We start from the raw sequence: 20,852 nt of genomic DNA, 5'->3' as shown, positions 1-20,852 counted from the left end.
ACTGTTCTAGTCTCTTCCTATCAGAAAACCCCCCTCGATCCCCTCTAGTCACTCCTGTTTCTCCCCCGCCCAGTCCCGTAATCGGCTAACCTGGCTGCTGCTTCCCCTCAAACAGCTCTCAGGCCACCCGCAACTTCCCCGTTGCCGACCCGGACGGGCCCTTGTCTCCCAGCTCCTCTGGCCTGATGGAGCAGCGGCAGGCGGGTCTCTGTCCAGCCTAACTCGAACCAGCCATCCCTTGCTCAGAAGTGCCTCTGTGGGACTGAAGGATGAAGATCCCCATCCTTAACACGGGGCCCTGCCCGGCGCATCCTGAGGCCTCTCTGCCCCCAGAACCCGGCCCCCTGCCATCCGCACTGGGAGGCCCCACGCAGGCAGCGCCCTTCTTGCCCCTGCCGGCCTTCTCCCTGGTGCCCTGTCGCCCGTCCTCCCGCAGTCACCCCGCAGGGGCTGCCCCACCCGGCCCGGACGGCAGCCTGCTTTCCCTGGTAACAGCCGCTTCTCTGGGGATCACGGGTTTGGTGCCTTTCTCTCACCTACAGGCTGGGAGCCCCAGTGGGTGGCGGCTCCCATCTGCTCTGCCCCACACAGTACCTGCCCGTGGCACAGCACACAGCCCGCCGAATGGATGAACGACTGAACCAACCGGAATCCCGGAAGCCCCACTAGACCGAGGCCACTCCAGCATGGTTCTGGGTGTGACCTGTGGCGTCGAAGGTGGCTCTGCTTCCTGGACGCTCACCTTCCGAGCACTCCCTTTACGCACAGGTCCCAGCAGCCGGTTCATCTCCCCCCCACCACGCTCTCCGGCCTCCACCAGTTCCTCCTTTTCAGTGTAAAGCGAAGTGTGGCCCTGGGCGCCCCATCTGGCCGCTGCCTGTTTTTACAAATAACGTTTGATTGAAATGCAGCCTCACTCACTGGCCTCCTGCTTTCAGCTGTAATGGCAAGAGCTACTATACAAGCCTAAAATATTTACCACCTGGGACTTTAAAGGGAACGTTTGCTGACCCCTGGTGAAAAGCACTGAGCAGGACACCTACTGTGTACTGTGGGGAAAATCGAGTAGGTGTGTCATGGTGACGAAGGGGTGGTTCAGGGTTTCGATTGGAGTGATTCTCTTATCAGCATCTATGGTCAGCATCTTCTTTAACAGGTCGATGAACTCCCGCCGGTCGGCCTTCTCCACCAACATGTCACTGCCTTCCAAATCTGTTGTCATGTTCACCTGGAGGGAAATCGGGACAGGTCACCCCTTCCCCCGACCGCCCTTACTCTCTGCTCGCAACTCTATCTCCCTCTCACAGTCTCCCCTTCCCGATCCCCAGGAGGCTGTCTGTGCAGGGCTCCTGCCACCTGCATGGGCGGTCACTGACTATAGGTTGTGGCTGCTCCCTTTCCAGGGAAGGCCGAGGGAGGCCAGGGCGCAGGCTGCGGCCGGTACCCAAAACCACGCAGGAGTGACAGGATGTGCACTGTTCCTGCTTCCATCAGCTGAGTTGAAATGTACCTCACATTACACCTCACTGAAAATAATCCCAAGATGGAAAGACTTCTGGGCACTGGCTGCGTAGCAATGTGGATGTACTTGGTACTACCGAATATACTTGGTAGTACTCAATGTACTTTGTACTATTGAATGTACTTGATACTACTGATACTACTGAATTAGATCCTTAACAGTGGCTAACGTGGTCAGTTTTATGTGATGCATATTTTACCACAACTCAAAAACAGTAACTACGTAGTAACCAAGTAGTAAAAAATGAAATACAAGAAAGGGTTATTTATTTAACCTGCAGAGGCCAATGTGACCTCTTCCTCTGTCTGTAGTGTTTGTGTCCTCTGGCAGTGCCCTGAGTTAGGGCCAGAATTAATTTCAGCCCCGTCTTTACGGGGCTTACCTCTGGCCAAGGCAAGGAAGATATCTGAACACCGGATTTTTCTTCCAAGAGCAAGCCTAGGGCAGATTTTGAAAGACTTGTTTTGTGGTCCTTTCTATTATTTTCCAAGGCATGCTCTGGAAAGCAATTTCAGTTTTCTCGGGCAATCTAAGCTTCTAATCAACCGACAAGTATCCTTTACTCAGTATCATGATTTTTGGTTACACTCACCTTCAGTAAGAAGTGTTCTGAGTGTTTACTGGTCTATAGCTTTACTTCTCATTGCTTTTAAGAAAAACTCTCTTTGGGTTGTCCTGATTTTAGGCTGTCTTTCCACTAAAAATAGCTAAAGTTCTAGAATTTTCTCTGGGCACAAAGGTGAGAGCCTGTGGTCCCTCTAGTGAGCTGAGAGAGACTGACTGAAGTGGGTTGAGTTGTGTGGCAGCACAAGATATGTTTAGGTCCTCATGCTCAGAACCTGTGAATGTGACCTTATTTGGAAACAGTGTCTTTGCAGATGTCAATCAAGTCGAAATGAGGTCATATGGGGTAGGGTGGGTCCCAAAGCAATGGCTGGTGTCTTCATAAGAGAACAAAGCGAGAGGTTTGGGTGCACAGATAAGAGGAAAGCCAGGAATAAAGGCCCCACGAAGAAGGACAAAGAGGCTGGGGTGAAGCAGTTCCCCATCAGGGAACACAGAGGACCCCAGGGGCCAGCAGACACAGGCCTGAGGCACGGGTCCAAGGCCTCAGTTTCTCTCTAGAGCCTTTAGAGGGAGCTGGTTCTAGTGGTACCTTAATGCCAAGCTTCTAGCCTCTTGAAGTGTGAGAGAATAAATGTCCCCTGTCTAAGTCACCCAGGTGGTCATACCTTGTTACAACAGCCTGAGGGGATTAATACACTGAATCATGGGTGTGAGACTCAAATGTGCTCGGGAGCTTGAATTCTCCTCATGAAAACATCACTAAGATTGGCCAGTACTTTTTTTTTTTTTTTTAAAACAAATGGGAACCAATCAACTGAAACTATTTTTAAAGAGCTAGTGTAAGGTTTTGAAAATGTTCCACCAGCCCAATGGTTTTCTTACTAAGAGTGGTGTGTCATTGTTCAAGGTCAAGGTCAAACACGGCAGTTCCACCTACCATCTTGTATTAGCAGAGTCTTGCTGCACTTGGTTTGTAAAGGGCTAATATTGCATACTCACCCATGGGGCTTACCTGGGCCATGTCATCTAAACAGTTGAAAATGTACTTTCTTGCTTCTTTTGACTTAATTCCCGTCTCTGCTTCATGGTCGTCTGGTGTCTAGTCAAAAGAGGCAAAAGCTGATTGATTGGTCATGTGAATTCTTTCCTCGTCACTGACTCCAACCCTGGAACTTCTGCTTCTCATGGAGAAGTCTTTTCCCTCTTTCAGAGGACACTTTGAGTCTTCTTAAAGTGACCTGCTCCTTCTCCACACAAACCCCTCTCTCTCTTCTCTCCTTCCCACAGACACCCAGCCTGGTACGATCCAGAGGGTTCCAACAAGAATATGCCCCATCCCCGATAACCTTCATTCTCTCCTGAGTTTAAGGGATAAGGTGAGGTTCCACATGTGGAAAAGCAGATGCCCTTTTCCACATGGTTCTATAAATCTCAATTCTATTTCTCAAACTCTCATCCAGAGGCTCTCATTGCATTCCAGGCACTGCTCTAAAGCCCATGAGCTCATTCCATATTCTTCACAACAATCCTAGGTAGGACGATGACCAACCCATGTTCTAGAAGGACAAAGAGGAATGGCAAGCTGAAGGAGTCTGCCAAGGAGGCATGGCCAAGAGGCGGCAGCTGGCTGCAGAGTCAGCCTGTGGCTGGGTCATGCACATATGGTGCCTGTACTGGCCTTGGTCTTGGAAGTGGCTGTCTCCAGTTATTAGGGGTTTCTGGACTCATCCATGGATCACAGGTAATTGATCCTCCAAATCTCACTCAAGGATGCCACGCCTGGAGCTGCTAGGCTCTGATCCCAGAGAGGACTGAGGCTCCTTGCTAAGGCACAGAAGCAAATCCTGCCCCCGGCTGGCCTCACCCTCCTCTACCCTGGAACTCTTTTTCCCTGGACCTGACCTTGAGCAGCTCACTCTCGCAGTTGCCAAGTGCCAGCCCTCTCCTCAACAGCCTCAGAGTGTTGCTTAGCTCTCAAATCTCTTTTCTATATCTGCAACCACGGGCCATACTTTATCATTAAATCGTTATTAGAATTCGGCTGTGGTTTTTGTCAAAAAAGAAAAAAAACCACACACAACCAAGAAACAAAAAACCCCACCTACTCTTTGCAAAAAAAGAAACACCTAAAATGAACATAAAACTTCCTTAAGACTTGCATTCTTTTCTCCTTCCCAGGAAAATACATTAATTTTAATTACTAGGCACAGATCAAAGTGAAAGCAAAATATGTTTTCGTTAAAGTAAAACCACCCGAGAGTTTACGGTGTGCAACGGTGCGCTTTACCTCCTGCTGGCTGGGACCAAACAGACCCTCCCTCGAGCCTTGGATGCCGTGTTGCTGAGGCTGTTTCCTCCGCCTGAAAGACCCTCTTCATCCTTTCGGGCCTGGCTCAAACGCTCCCTCCAGATCTTCTGTCCTAGGCAGTAGTCTAAGGCTCCCTCCTATGGCCCCACACTCTGTTCCCACCAGAGACAGAGCCCGTGTGACAGCGGGGGTGGAGCGGAGGGGCTCGGGCTCGCCACATGCATCCAGGCTCCCTTTGGACTGGGAGCTCCTCGAGGGTAGCAGGTGGTTCATTTCTGTCTCCAGCACAAACCCAACAAGTTGTGGTTTACTGGGATTATATCCCAGAGTCTAGCCACCAGAATTTGGGATCTGAGCTTTGCAGGCAGCAGGCCGAGCCAAGCGGTGCTTTTGAATATCCGAATTCATCCATCTCACACATCAACAACGGTCGCCCCCTCTCCCATGCTGCTGACTGAATCAAAGCGAAAGCCACAATCTGTGCGCCGGTGGCCAAAGCTCCCCACTAACTGGACGGTGCCCTTCATCCCCGAGTGTCAGGCATTAGGGACGAGTGGAAGGGACGCTCTTCCTACCTTCAGCCTCCACAAAGGATATGGTGAGTCTGTGTCACGGTTGAAAAACCTAGTTGTCTTTGTCCCTGCGCTTAATAAATATTCAGCTGGCAAACCCTGTGTTTGTGAAATATACCGGATCTGCAAGAGAAGACGGGAACGAGGTCAGGGTGTTTCCTGTCGCTGTACATATGCTGTACTTGTGGCTCTGGTGCCTTTGAGAAAAAGATGACAATTTTATAGAGAAAGAAAGAAGTAACAGAAGAAAAAGGGGCAAGAAAGAGGAATAAAGAAAGAAAAGTGCTGTTCTGAGAAGCAAGGTTTGGGAGACAAGGAAACAGCCTACAAGCCAGCCGCGTGTCAGGCTGTAAAGGAAGGGCTTGGGACGCCTGCCCTGCCTGGACCCACCTGGTCGTACTCGGAAGCCCCCGGATAGAGCGGCCAGCCCAGGAACAGCTCCGCAATGACGCAGCCCAGGGACCACATATCAATTGCCTCACAAAACGGTAAACCAAGGATGATCTCGGGGGCTCTGAAAAGGAAGAATGGGAGAGAGATCATTAGCAATTTGGAAGTGCGGGCAGCTACTTCTACACGAACTCTCCATAAAATTCTATCTTTCAAACCCGGGGTGCCATGACTGACCCCCTCTAAGGGACCTGTGGTTCTTGTACTGTGTGGGCCGTGACCCCTCCATTCTTGGGCTTGGTCCTCCCTGTAAGCAGGCAGTGTGGTCAGAGGGCCGGCTGAGATGAAGGGGAGGTCTAGAACAGACCTCCAGGGAGCCCCATCCATGACTTCATTGACATTATACTCCAACCAGATGAACTAGTAACCACTTTAGAAAGACTCACGCGTTATCTTTTGTAACTGAAGACCCAGGAAACCAATCTTTAGAGAATGCCTGGTTTTTACAAAGGAATTCTCAAATACAGGTGTTCTACTTTCAGTAATAGAGAAAGCAGGCCTCTACCCAGAATTAAGGGGATCCGACCCCAAATCCGTTAATGCCAATGATCCATCTTCTTAGGAGCCTGAATCACACTTTTGTAAGGAAACACTAATTTTTTTAATCATCAGCTTCTAAAAAGGTAGTCTCCTAAAAAGTCCTCTAATAGTGTAATTACAGAACCCTGTTCCTGAATCCATAATCTGGGTACCAGTTCAAACCCCATTATAAACCCGTTCCTGACTGTAGGATTATGTCCCTTCATGTGGCAGACAAGGTTACCTGCCGGAGCTTCTGAAGGAAACTACCTAAATTCAAAGGGAAATTTTCACATGTAGTTAGTAACGAAAACCAAGGAGACCACAGAGTGCATTTTCATTTCTAAGAATGTGTCACGATTAAGCAGGGGTACATTTTGGAGAAAACCAGGTTCAAAGTATGAGATATGAACACAGCTTAAAAAAAAATGTGGCTCAAGGCACTCTGCTGATAATGAGATGCATTAGCCCAGCTTCTGTTTTCTCTGTAAATTTCCCACTTGATTAAGCAATGCCAGAAGACGCCACTCTCCGACCCTTTCAGGAGCCTGGAGTGGGAGCGGTGGGAGCTGCGGAGACGGCTCCGTCTGGGTTATCCTCACCCAGCCAGCACGGGAGGAGAGAGCCAGAGTGTGCTCAAACCACCCTCCTCGTCTTGGAGTTCGAGCTGAATTCCCCCCACTTAAAAAGCATCGCCCCACCTTGCTCTTTTAAATTTGCTCTCATGGCTCATCTTTTGTCTCCAGATCATAGTGCTGAAGAAAACCAACAAAAACCAACACGTTTTGTTGCAAAGTCTTGATTCTTTGGGAGTAAAAAGGCGTTTCCTCACTTGCTCCTAGCTGGGGATTCAGCACCGCTGCCAGGTGCTTCTAGAAGGCCAGACTCCTCAGTCTGGGCTCAAAACATCCTCTTGCCAGAGTCGGAGGCCGGGTGCCCTCCAGTCCCGGTTGCTGGTGGCTCCTGTGCACGTGGAAGGACGCTGCTGTCCTCCGGCACTCGGGCATGGGGCGGCGGGGGGCGGGGGAGTCCTGTGGCTGCTTTAGGCACATTCCTGCCAGACTGCCCTGTGTCATGGGGCCTTCAGTCCTACAACAGGCCGAGGTCACTGTGTCTAGGGTTGCCCCCACACACCAAGGCTTCGTGAGTCCCCTGGAAGTCCCCTGGCAGTCACCTCAGGCCCCACGGTGGATGGTGTCAATGGATGAGATGACTGCAGGTTGTCTCTAGCGACGTAATCCCCTTATCCCGTATGTGTTGGAATCTGCCTGCCTTTCCATCTCCGTTCTAGAGCGTGTCCTCCCACACACACATCAGGCCTCTCCCTGGTGGGGGGACGAGCTCCTGCCCCGGTTCCGGCAAAGCTCTCTGCAGGCGGGCGGCTGCAGGATCACCCACCCCCACCCCTGTCTCCCCACCCCTGTCTCCAGGTTGGGTCTTGGGAACACACTGGTCTCACAGGGCTGGCTTTCCTAACTGATTAATCACCTTGCTCTCATGCTCCGGAGCAGGCCGTGTGAAACCTCTGGAAACCCATTTCCCAGTTTCTGTTCCCTGAGGATGTACAAGGCCAAAGTCAACATACAAGACGGGTGCAAGGGGGACTTTGGGCATGTTCTCTGGCAGGAAACACCAGATGGGGATTTTGTCAACTGAAGTTACCCGAACAGGGTCTGTGAAGACCACTCTCAGTCCATTTTCTACTAGAAAATGAGGCGGCGGCCATTCGCCACGCCAGGACACGGACAGCAGAACATGTTTCTTGCTGTGAACACGATGATCCAATGCTCAAGTGTCGGGCTACATGCCTGGGGGACAAAAGCAATAGAAGGCGGGGTCCTGTCCCCGAGGGGCTGGGAGGGCAACACGAGCCCACGGGACAAGGCAGGCTGAACACTACTCGTGTGCAACACAAACACGCAGACACAAAAACAGCTAATACTAGCGGACAAGCATGCTCTGGGTTCTCCCATTTCAAAAAATAAAACAGAACATAAGCACAAAGCAAACTAAACACAAAACCAAACCCTTCCTCTATCCCTTCATGTCCCCGCAGCCGTGGCCCCATTTCTCTGCCCCTCCGCCTTCACTCTCAGGCCTGCAGAGGCTCCCGGCAGCCCTCAGATGGAAACCTAAATCCCTCCACGGCCCACGCGACCTCAGCGATCAGGACCCTGCCCTGCACTGTCCTTTCAATTTCAGTTTCTGGAGGACCCCAGCTCCTTCTGGACCGAGAGCCTCCGTGCGGCGTTGGCTGCCTCCTCATCCTTCAAACCTCTGCGTAATTGTCACCGCCACAGACAGGCCTCCCCTGACACCAGTTAGTCTCTATCTCCAGTGCCATAAATGTCACTTTATAGCATTTCCCCAATAACCTGCGTGCTGTGTGTCTCCCCTGCTCCGTCCACAGGGTGGCCTAGCATTTGGTAGCCACTTGATCAATAAGGACTTGTTGATTGAATAAACCTTCGTTAAACGTAAGGAAGTGCTAAAATATGCGAGTCAGGCGGCAAGTTCTCAGGCAGCACAAAGAGGCGAGCAGAAGGGGCAAATCTTCGTGAGGGAACCGAAGCCGGGCACAAGGGGCGGGATGTCACCCGAGGAACAGCAGGCCTCCGTGCGAGCAGGAACCCTGGGAGTGGGGCCAGAGTGACAGGCAGGCTCACCAGTGGGTTCCGACACAAAGTCCAGAGAGAGCGGCAGGGCTTGGCCGGGGGTTCCAGGGTCCTGAGGAGGCTGGAAAGGCCTCATGGCTCAGGCCTCCCAAGCCCATCTCTTCTGAACTCTCTGGAAGCCAGCGCCGCCTTCCGTTTGCTCATGGTTCTTCAGTCCAGGACCCCAGCCCCCTACAGGCCACTTGCCTTTGGTTTCGATCTTTTCCAATCCTTCCTCAAAAGTCTCCTTCACTCCTTTTCTGGCGCACGCAATACCCTGATCACATCTCTGCGACAGCTGGGCCCTCCCCACCTGCTTCCTCTGCAAACCCACGCTGCCCACCCTCCCCGTGCCGGCCACGCTGGGGATGAACTCAGGACCACCGACAACCAGCTCGGTCCAGATGTTCTGAACACACCTTTGCACACGGGCCCCCCCTTGAGCCTCCTGGGGGGCAGGCGGCTCTGGGTCTCGCGTGCTCTGCGAGCGCCTGCTGGACGTCTAGGCCAGGAGCCCTCAGCTAAGGAAGGTGCTTTCCTACCTGGCTGTCCGGAGTCCTCTGGGGACTGAAGACCATTCTGCTGTGATCTCGCACCCGCCCTGTTCCCTGCACTACCGGTCCATACGGCTCTGAGGCCCTGGAAGTTCAAAGTGAAGCCTCAAATCTGTTGCACGTCTGATGGTGGCTGAAGCTCATTTACTCCTGACTGAAGTGAGAGCCATTCTCGCCAATGGCTGGTGTGAGCGAGAAGTTGGCTCAAGCTCCGCTCATTCACTCAATTCCTCTCATGTCCAAACCACCATGTCCTAAGTGTCTGTCGTGTGTCATGCACTGTGCTGGAGACCGAAAAATAAATGAACCCGACCCTGGTCCCTCCAGGAGCTCACTGTCTGGCTGCAGGCGAGAGCATGCCAACGGCTAGCATATAAGGAGCGGAGTACGCGCCCAGTGCACAAGGCGGGTAATGCCAGGGGGTTGGGGGAGGGGCAGAGCTGGGAGGGCTTCCTGGGAGAAGTGTGAGCTGCGTCTTGGTAGGTGGACAGGCGGTGGTGGCCTCTGGGGCATAGGGCAGGGTGAATGCAAGCCCCACGCCCGCCCTGTCCCCACGGCATGGCTGTGTCCGCAGCACGAGCACAGGGCCCGGGCGTGGAAGAAGACATGCTCCTTACACGTCTGTAGGAACCTTTCTGTTCCAACCCTACATCCCCAGCGGCAGCAGCTTCCCCTGAAGCTGGCACCATCTCTCTGACGACAGGCCCTATGACAAAGGGCACACCTCTTGGCCTTTTTGCTTCAAACCTGACACACTTAAAAACAAAAAGAAAATATTCTGGTTTCTTCCATGGACGTGGTTTCTGTTCTTGGCTCAGTTCCACAGCAGGTAGGGCTGCTGGCTTGGGAAACGGGCCTTCCCCATTGGGCTCCAAATCACCCAGGTTCTGTTAATGACTCATCCTTCATTTGCCGCCCCACGGAATCATCTTACAAGTCTCCTCGTTGCTATTTTGGGACACCCAGAATACTTTAAACATACATGAAATGCCACATAAAATTTGTACCTAAGAAAGAGAGAGATTGTTCCTTTCGAACATTCCCCCAGCAAGACACAGAAAATTCTATTTTTCTTATAGGAGGAGAATAAACAACTGTCATTTTCAACACGTGAATTATTGAAGCTTTGATATTTTACTGCACTAGCTTTCCTCGCAGCACCCGAGAGGATAGGGTACTCCCAGATCATGCCCAGACCACGTGACCCCACGAGGCAGTGACCACCGCCCCCTACAGAAGTGTGGAGACCACACGAGCTGAGTGGGAATGACACAGGCTTGGAGGCGGCATCCGGTGCCGGCAGGCTCTAGCTGTGTCCTTGACTTCCTGACACTGGTACGAGGCTGAAACGAAGCAGAGCACCATCGTAGGACGCACCTAGCAGAGCGCCTGGCAGAGAACAGGCAATCGGAACATATTCAGTCGCTTATCTGGAACGTGTCTGCTCACAGCAGTCGAATGAAGAGTATCCCTCTTCCTCATTTTTAAAGCCCACTTTCTTCCTTATAGGTGGAAACAGGAAAACTGCCTAAATACATTAAAGCACACACATGATACATTTTTGTCTCATTTATTTCTATAAAAGGCACAAAAATGAGTATTGTTTGCTGTAACCAACAGCCAAATACCTACCACCTCACTTCAGAAAGAAAACTGCCTGGCCACAGACCCCACACTTCCCCTTGGCACAGGGAGATGCTGTCCCGAGCCTGCCTGCCCTTTCACGGTACCATTTCTGGCTCACCTGGCCTCCCTGGCCATGTGGACGCCCAGAGTCGATGTCTCGATCATTTTCACGGTGCCTAGTAAAATAAGTGCAAGGTTCACGGCCACTTCCAACTTGGGCAATAAATCTGCAACACTAATCAGAGAGCCCCGGAAGAACTGTGCATTTCTGGAAAAATGTTACTCAATTTCTCTGAGTTTTTATTTCCCCATCTGTGAAATGTGATTATTAATCTTTTCTTCTCTCAAGTCTCTATAGCAGCGTATGAAGATAAATGATGGTCGGTGGAATTATAAAGCAGTTTGAACTCCTTGGAAGCAAGACACTCTATTAGTCCATGGTATTTTATAATCACTGATATTATAAGGTGTACTTGAATTGAACTGCAGTGAAAAATCCCGTTCCCACAAATATATGTAGATTGAAAGTAACCTCAGTGTGGCTGGGGCAGAAGCAATCAAAATGTAAAATTGTATTTCAGATGGGTTGTTCAATCTTATGTTTCCACTGCAAATATAAGGGGACTCAGAAATGCTGACATGAGCTCTGAGCCACTATTTGTGCTGGTGACCCGGGGTGGGAGGTAAGGGGTCACATCAAAGCAACCCAGGACCCAAGAAACAGCAGAAATCGGAGGACTGGAAGGAGGCTATTTTAGAGAAATTGAACGGCAAAGCTCGAGGGATCCACACAGAAGACAGCCTATGGGGTGAGTGCAGGCGAGCGCTTCTCAGGGCGGCCAGATGGAGAGAGAACCCATCCTCCGGTCCCCAGTGGGCTGCTAGAAAAATGGGGAGCAGCATCCCTGAAGGATGTCTTCATACCACGTCTGGGGTACCCACGAAGGTCCCGTGGAGATCGAACTAGTGATCGAGGCCTGGTGAACCCAAGCCAAGGCCAACTTGGGATTTGATTTTGAGAAGGACACAGCTTCCTCAGTGAAAAGGACATGTGAGAGAAATGGCTTCGTCTTTGACTGGGGAGCTGGGTAGATGAGAACCACAAGAGGACCAAGGGATAGAGCTTCAGGGACAAGCCACAGGGTGAGGCTGGCCAGAAGCCCACTTGTTACGCTGGCTCGCACTCAGCCACGGTGACGAGGAGTCTGGCTTGCAATGGCCTGACCAAGCACTGTGGAGTGTTGAGATTTCTAGACACATTCCACGGAAGTAGCTTTGCCCTGTAATAAGCTGAGGATAGCACCGTGGTGGAGGGCTGCCCTAGGGAGCAAGGCTCTTATTCTAAAAGGAGAGCTAGCAAGGACACCCAACTCATGCTGGGGCAGTGGTACTCATGCAGCAAAGTCACTGCACGGATGTTCTCGAAATTCTACCTCAGGCAACACTGCTGATGTCCAAGACGCTGTGTGCTGAGGAGGATCAGTTCAAGACTCTTGCTGGAGATTCTGTTCTAACTGAATGTCTCCAGCCATCATCAAGAGAAATGCTCAAGACATTAGAACAATTCATTACATCCATATGGAAGGCTGATTATAATAACCACGGTCTGGTCTAGATGTTGTCATTTCTCATGTCACACTCGGAGAGTCTCCCAAAGGAAGCTGGCTTCTTTGATTCAACTGAGCACTTCCAGGGTAATGTCAGAATCAGTGACAGTTTTTTGATCTGTATGGGCAATGAACATCTTGGCTGTGAAGGAGACTTTCCTGGTATACACTCAGTACCTATACAGCTGACCCTCGAAAAACATGGGGTTGGGGTTCCAACTCTCTCTCTGCCAAGCAGTCGAAAATCCACATATAACTTGACTCCCCCAAAACTTAAACTACTTGTTGACTGAAGCCTTACTGATAATTAGTTGATTAACACATTTTTGTACATTATATGTATTATATACTGCATTTGTACGGTGAAGTAAGCTAGAGAAAAGAAAATGTGATTGAGAAAATCGTGAGGAAGAGAAAATATATTTATAGTACTGCATCGTATTTATTTTAAAAAGATAAAACCCAAAACAAAACCTGTGTATAAGTGGACCGTGCAGAGTGCAGCACCAAAATCTAACTTTCCTGCTTACATTCCAGAAGAAAAGGCTGGATCTGGAACTTAATCCCCGAAGCTTCTAATGATGTTGGTGTAAATTCAAAACCAGGACTCAGATGTCTGGAGTACATTCTGATGATAGCCTTGAAATTCCTTCTAGATCTCAATGAGAAAGATCCCTACAAAGAAATCAGCCGAGACCCCACGATGGCTCGTTTCACAGATGCTCACACCGCCCTGTAGTTCCTACTCCGCTGACATACACTGCGTCTGCTTTGCCCGTACCTCCCAGTCTGGTCTCTGGTGCCTCGACCAAGAAGCCAGGGGCTGCTGGAAAATGCCTGGTCCTGCCTCCCAGCCCCCACAGGACTATAAGATCATCAGGTTTTATGCTCTCACTTTTTGCCAAAGTATGTGCTCGATAAATGTCTGCATACGCGCCCATCAGCCAGGGAAAGAGAATCGCAGGTTTCTGCACGTATCTACCTAGACCGATTCTTCTCACTCATATGCTGCTCCAGGTTCTTTTTCCTGATCTTTTTTACCTTTATTAAGTTTTTTTTTTCAAAGATTTTATTTATTTATTTGACAGAGATCACAAGTAGACAGAGAGGCAGGCAGAGAGAGATGGAGGAGGAAGCAGGCTCCCAGCTGAGCAGAGAGCCCGATGCGGGGCTCGATCCCAGGACCTTGGGATCATGACCTGAGCCGAAGGCAGAGACTTTAACCCACTGAGCCACCCAGGCGCCCCTATTAAGTTATTTTTTATTGTAGAAGATAAGACACAAAGAAGTACACAAAGCAGAAACACAGAGCTCAATGACTTCTCAGAAGGTAAGCACCAGGGCTCCCCACCTGCCGGGTGAAGACCCAGAGCGTGGTCAGCGTCGCAGAGCCCCGGCGCGTTCCCTCTCATGCGCCACCTGTGGTGGCACCGTGTGGCCAGTGCATCAGTGGGCAGCGTGCACACCAGGCCTCAGGATGCGGGCTCCCCAGACAGGTGGGCTAGAGGGCGGGCTCAGCACCAAGCCCCGGAGCTGGGAAGACGGAGCCGGCTGAGAGAGAACGGAGACACGGCCTCAGACCGTCCTTTTAGTCCCTTTTGTTGATTGTTTTTCTTCTGCTTTGTTGCTAGCCTGTTGACTAAAACTGAGGGTTGAACTGTGCATTGAGAGCTTCCCCGGGGAGCCTGCCCATTCTCAAGTCCCACTGCCACCTGCGGCCACCTCTCAGCTTCCAGAGGCGGCTCCTCTTCTCTTGGCACCAGGAGGGAGTTCAGAATTTCAGTTCCCGGGGATCAACTGCAAACACAGCTCCCCCACTTGATTCAGAGGGTGATGTGTCACCCACCAGCGGAGGGAAAGGAGAGGTCAGGCCAGGGGGGAGAAGGCTGGTCTCTTTCACACTGACAGTCAACTCACGGCTCACCCTCCACCCCGGCTACGAGCATGGGGCGAAGGTAATATCACTTACGGGCAACTTTGCCAATTTAAATGTCAGTAAACATTTGGTTAATTATTTAGCTTCAGCGGGTTCATAGTGAGTCCTCCAAGATGTTTGCTGGATGGACAGATGGACCCACATGGGGCTGAAGAACCACGATGCTTTCCTGCCAGGGGTTTCTGGGCTCGCCCTGGAGAGGCCCAGGGCTTCACCGCTCTTAGTGAGTGAGCTGAGCTGTAACAAAAGACGAGGCTCATCCTCAGCCCGTTTCCTTTCCTGCCAGCACCATTGGATCCTGCGGTGCATGGGGCTGAATCACCAGGCCTTCTCCACAGCCAATGGCCAAGGATTAAGAAACAGGCATTGAAGATGGAAACCTGGTCCTTCTTGAAAGGGAGATGCACCGAGGGTCACCGAATGGAGATACAGCATTCGAGAGAGCAGAGGCCGGAGACCTGAGCTATGAAAGGGAATCCCCTGAGTAGAGATGCCAAACACAGACGGGAGGGTCAGTTTCCACTGTGGCTATGGGGATGCTCCCACACCTTCCGAACAGGCCTCCCTCCCCGTGTGGCGCTCTGGGGAAAGAATTACCGAGCAAGAGGAGCTGACGCCTGCTAACACACCACCCGACCAGTCTGCAAATAAGGCCAGGAGCTGTGCTGGCCAGTGGGGCTGGTTCTAACCCCGGAGTACAGCATCAGTCCTGTCCCCAAGCACGCTGGCGTGACGGGGGCAGTGGAGCCCGGTGGACAAGGCAGGCCTTGCTCCTGGGGGGCGGGGGGCGGTGCACTGCATGCTGGCCTTGTCAGGAGACCAGACCCACAGAAAAGGGCAGAGGGTGCAGCCTTCACCCAATTCGGTGTCAGGAGAGGCCACAGGGTGGGCTTAACAGTAGCCTGTTCGGACCTGCCACGGTCAGGACAAGGAGGGAGCACCCTAGGCAGGCTGGTTCATCTTCCAGCAGGAGTTTTGTCAAACAAAATGGGCATAAATTTTAGGTCTCCAGCCAAGGGCAGATTATTCAGGGAAACCTTTCCAACACTCAACTTTTCCTAAAGGAGCTGAAACAAAATAGAACAAACAAAGCCCAAGTTGGCTTTCTTGTGTTTGTTTGGGTCATGGAGGGAAAAGCTCCACCGGCTCTTTCCAGCTCACACTAGGGGGTGCTGGAGCGCAGTGGACTCATGCTTGGACACATGCTCGGGAAGGCCTCTCCACCTCCAACTCCCGGGGCCGGAGGGGTGGGCATCCCTCTGGGGAGAGCCGCTGGGCCTCACGGTCAGCACCGCACAGCCACGTGTGGCGCACAGGGGACGTTTCTGTGAGGGGAGGGGGGTAGTGCCCCCCAGATGAAGATGCCACCGCCCTATCATCCCCTTAGCTGCTTTTCTCACCCTAACAATGGGGCTCTGTATAACCCAGAGCCGGTCTCTCCCGCATGCCTGCGAAATGTAGCAGCCTCCAGCGAGAGCCACTAGCATGTTCCTTTTGCTCTCTTGAGCACCAAACACTACTTCAGCCAATGAGCTAACCAGCGCCTGGAATCGGGGAGATGCCAGGCATCGGTGGAGTTCAAGGCACAAGGTGAAAAGAGAGGAAGGGGGAGGGAGGCAGGGACTGAGGCAGAACTGTCCAGACTCACCCGAGCGGTCAGGTGGGGACAGGGACCCTCCCCCCACCGTTGCTCCCAGTTTGCCTCTTTGGAAAGCACCTCTTCTGGCTGCCCCCTGAAGCCTTCAGGGGCCCTCCACATTCGGAAGCCCGCCTCTTCCAGAAGCTTTCCCTGCCCGGGGAACCCTCCTGCTCTGGGTTCCTATAGCACACCCACTGCCCGTTCGGCTCTTCCACTCGTGCCTGCGCCGATACTCATGATTGTTTAAAATAGGCTTCTCAGTGAGACTGGAAGCATCTCGAAGCGGCAGGTTGCGTTCTTTATCTCTGTGTGCCCCACGGCACCCAGCAGAGTCCAGGGTCCTCCACAGCCGTCCGCTGTCACGCTTCACGCTCAGGGGCTAGGAGAGGCTACGGCTCCATTCTCTCTCCCGGACCGCCAAGCACCAGGCAAGGACAGAGGAAATGCTGGATATGCGATGTCTGTTGAACTGGACAGATGATCTGAGGATGAAACTTACTGTCTGCTTGTTCATTTTAGGGAAAGAGAAGAGGTAGGGAGCAGGCAGCTCTTCTGAGTTCTTCTCTGATAATGGGGATTTCCATGGGGAAATTTGAACAGAAACCAATAAAACTCTATTTATTTTTAATGGGAGAATCTTGGCATAGGAAGTTTGTTATCTTTACAATATATATAAGCAGAGGAGAGGTGGGTGAAAAGGAGAAACTACTTATCTCTCTGGAGGTGAAGAAACAAACAGCCAGAGAAAATGCGAAGAAGAAAGGAGGCAGTTACGGAGATTTTTTAGATTTTCAACTAAAAAAACCCACGAGCAATTAAGCGGATGTCTGAAAGCATGGCAGTGATGACTGCTGTGAAGAGCTCAGTTTCTTTTTGGCCAAAGAACAGGAGTTCTGAGACGTCACTTACAGCCTCCGGGTGCCTGCTTGTCATGCTTGCCTCTGTGGCGCGCGCCGGGTCTATAAGTAGGTCTAGGTGTGCGTGCATTTAGGCCTGCCCTGGATTCCCCCAGGACAGCAGAAGTTCCTTGAGGAGAAAGAACCTATATTTGCTTCCTTCTGTGGGTGGAGGCTGGGCACACAGCAGGTGTTCAATCAACATTAACCGGCTAACCAGAGCTAACCAAATCCTGTCCCTGGTCTGAAAGGCCCTGACACAGAACTGTCTAGTTCCTTTTCATTTGGCCTCAGAAGACTTGGTTTTTCAAGAAACAAAAACAAACCCAAATACCCCCAACATTCAACTCAAGAGTCAACTGCAAGGCTAAGTGAAACTCTTCCGCTGCCTCTTTAATGATGCTTATTTGTGTGAAAAATCAAACAGATCTTCCTTCTTTCTCTCTCCTGGGGTTCCCTGACTTCACAGAGGCTGACAGCCCTCAGCTGATCCCAGAGCCCGAAGTCAGGGGACATCACCAGGGAGTCACAGTTGAGACCAGGAAATCGACAGCAGCAGAGAGGAGGGAGGAGGACACAATGCTGAGTATGACAGGTCACGTGGAGGAAGGGAAGCTCGCAGGGCACACGTTCCCCAGCCCCGGTATTCCTTTCCTCCTAGGATCGCACTGACAGCTTAAATGTGAATGAGCATCATCTCTGCGTGCACGTTAACATCTGGCTGAAATGCCTGTTCTGCAAGCGGGAGCCTGCCGTATCCCTGGCTCCATCATCTTCCTACCAAACAGCCACGTCCCACACATTTCTCGCTGGTCTGCCTGCGCCGTTACCAAGGACCACCCTGCGGAGCGCCCCGCTTGGCCGGGGTGGGGTAGGGGGGCGGACGGAGAGAAAGGATGTTGCAGGGCGATCTTCTTTTCCTGTACGGACTGTGTTCAATATGGACAAATATTTGTGTAGCCTCTGTGTTTACCATTAATACTGGGACAAAGTAATTAGCGGCTACATTCTTCTTTGGGAAGCAGCAAAGCATGGTGGGGGTGGGGGATGGGCAGGGGAAGCAAAACCCCGAACGGAAGAACAGAAATGCTAAAAGCTGGCATCTGAAGGTATTATTCAAAAACAATATGGGAAAAGGCAGAACTGTATTTCCTCTGTTCTTCTAAGGGGAAGTTCAGAAAAAGGTCAGAAAGAGAACAATGCCGGCCATCTATCACAGCAGCCTCTAACCTAGAAAGGTTACTTACAACACTGCAGCCTCATTTCTCAATTCCGTAATTACCACCCCCCCTTCCACCGATCGCACACCACCTCGGCCTTATGAATCATACATTTCATTTCCATTTACCAACGCCCTGACTCGGGGACCACCGTCAAGGCGCAGTGGAAGGGGCTCGGTGGTGCTGGACCCCTCCCCAGGTGCGCACGCGAAGGCTGCACAGCCCCTGCGCCCCAGGGCACACTCCCGGACTCTGCTAGTGTTGACCGTCAACTCCCAGCCTCAGGTTTTGTTTATTGAACAAATAAGCACTAGCTACCAGTGGGGATTTTCCTCGGGGAAATCACGTCAGGGCACCTTTCCTCCCCCTTAACATTTTCATTCAGGTGAAATCTGGTTAAAATGATTATTAAGGATGGTTCTTGAAGAAGGCAAAGGTAAGGTGCAGCCTGGGGGGCGTGTATGTTTGTGTATGTGTGTGTGTGTGTGTGTGTGTGTGTGTGTGTGTGTGTTTGCGCGCGTGTGTGCCCGCGCGCGTGTGTGCCCGCACGCGCCCCGGCAGCACCCACTCAGTCCTGCTGCTTGAGTTGGGGTGGGAGGCTGGAAAGGAGGTATCAGAAACAGATCCCCCGACAGGAACTGGAGGAACCCCTCTATCTGTCTGTAGCCTCTGATTAACTGGCGCCCACCCCCCACTAAATTCAGAGGGCCCCAGGGAACCTCTGAGGGCTATTTGTCTTCACAAGGGCTATTAATATATCAAAGGGGTTCTACTCTTTATTCAGGACGCTACTTCTTGGGGATTTTCCTTTCAAATCCTTAAAAAAACGTTAGGTTCAGTAGGGAAGTGTCATTTCAGGCACCTGGGAGAATATCAGAACAAGGCACGCCCCTCGAAGCAGGCAGAGGCAAGCAGTAATTGAAAGGGTTTCCTTGAAAAGCAGCTGGTACATTTAAGTCTATCACTCCAAATGGTGACACAGGTAAGTTTCCAAAAGTATTTTAAAAAATGAGTTGACACATTTAGGGAAGACGGGTCTAGGATGGGCTATACAAACAGGATACTTAGGGGCGCCTGGTGGCTCAATGGGTTAAGTGTCTGCCTTTGGCTCAGGTCCTGATCCCAGGGTCCTGGGACTGAGACCCGCATTGGGCTCCCTGCTCAGTGGGGGGTCTGCGTCTCCCTCTGCGTCTGCTCCGCCCCCATGCTCTCTCATATGCGTGGGTGTACGCTCTGTCTCTCAAATAAATACAATCTTAAAAAATAGGATATTTAATTTCTGAAGCTGATCCCAAAGACACAACAGTAGATGGGGTAACTGTTACATAACTGTTATTCCCTTAAAATTTTTTGAAAGACTACTCTCAGTGTTGGATCGTTTGTTTACGAGGACTTCCTGAGGGTCCAGGCAGCTGGCCTCCAGGACGGCTCTGCGTGATGCTCACCTTCCAGTGTTTTCAACACCAAACAGGATTTTGCAGAAATGAGGACGTGTGACATGGCAGATGAGGTCATAAGGACGCAGCGGCTGCCCTGGTCAGGGAGAAGCCCGTGCCATGCTATGAGGACAACCACTCAAGCAGCCCCATACAGATGCCCACAGGGCAAGGTCGCCAGGACGGCCTGCGGGCCGTGAGTGTGGGCCACCGTGGCGGGTCCTCCAGCTCACAGGAGAACCTGGGCAGCATCATCCAGTCCAGCTGCAGCACGTTCCCGGCCCACAGGAGCTGTGAGGGAATCCATCCATGTTCACCGTGGTGCGAAGCCACGGAGTTTTGAGGTCATTTCTTGCACAGCCATAGCGGACGCCCAGCTGTGTGTGTGCTTCTAACCGAGGACGGAGCACAGAAAGCGCAGAAAGGAAGGTGGGGCTCGATCTTTCCTCAAGCCTTAGCTGAGCATCTGCTGGGGACCCAACATTGTAAGAGACACTCGATTTGGTCCCTTCCCTGCAGCGGCAGAGGCTCTGGACAGGAACGAATTGAAGCCCCTTAAAATGGGTGGAGGCCTACTGAAAGTGATAAGGGGTAAGGGGGGGTTCAAGTGCCCACAGGCAGCAAGGCCTAAAGGGATGAGACAAAGGTTGCCAACGACCCTCCCCCGGAAAGCATCCCACACAGAGCCAGAAACTGTTTGGGCCGCAAAGGATTTAAGTTTTTTTTTTTAAATTAGTTACTAACATTTGGAAATCAGGTGATATTTCCTAAAAGCCTGGATTCCCAGCTTCTCCTGAAAATCTAAAGCCCTGGCAAATCTGGGCTACACAAGTGCGCTTGGCAATAATTCACCGAGGCCGACTAGTGCCACCCCTGCTACAGCCCCGCCAGCTCTCCGACGGCACCAGACCGGACCTATGGGCCCTGAGGTCTGAGACCCATGAGGGAGAGACAGAGGCAGGAAGATGAGCAGAGCAGCGAGACAGAATTACCGTTTTAGCAGTATACTGGGGACTTCTGTGGGGCATAAAACTAGTTTTCTCTTATTAAACTACCCCAGAAGCAAGGGACACTTTAGAACTTAGAAGGCCTAGGAAACAATTATTCCGCTTTACATTAAACAGCATGAACTTTAATAGGAGAGATCCCACATTAAGTTTATGCAATGTTTGTTTACGAAGGTCTTCATTATATAAGACCTCAGCTGAGAGGAAGTGCAATGCCAGAGTCTCACTCTGCTGACTTGGCTTTCTACCCTAACAATAATTTACAATAACAGAAGAAAGGAAGGCTCTGGCGCCATAACTCAGCGACAATCTGCCGGATTCTCCCCTCCGACGAGATAC

General features: G+C 51.5%; 1 protein-coding gene across 4 annotated transcripts in view; it reads right to left on the bottom strand.

The window, feature by feature from the left end:
- HIPK2 (homeodomain interacting protein kinase 2) overlaps window positions 1-20,852 on the bottom strand; it is a 177,423-nt gene that overhangs the window by 50,295 nt on the left and 106,276 nt on the right. For all 4 annotated transcript variants that reach the window (XM_059396286.1, XM_059396287.1, XM_059396288.1 and 1 more), the window contains exons 3-6: window positions 5,360-5,483; window positions 4,973-5,092; window positions 3,102-3,188; window positions 1,044-1,228 (exon numbers count right to left, since the gene is read on the bottom strand). In XM_059396286.1, coding sequence (XP_059252269.1) covers window positions 1,044-1,228; window positions 3,102-3,188; window positions 4,973-5,092; window positions 5,360-5,483 — 516 coding nt within the window. The remainder of the gene's footprint in view (window positions 1-1,043; window positions 1,229-3,101; window positions 3,189-4,972; window positions 5,093-5,359; window positions 5,484-20,852) is intronic.

Source organism: Mustela nigripes, chromosome 4, assembly GCF_022355385.1.
Source record: "Mustela nigripes isolate SB6536 chromosome 4, MUSNIG.SB6536, whole genome shotgun sequence".
Taxonomy (NCBI): domain Eukaryota; kingdom Metazoa; phylum Chordata; class Mammalia; order Carnivora; family Mustelidae; genus Mustela; species Mustela nigripes.
This window is presented reverse-complemented; position numbering and strand designations above follow the sequence as displayed.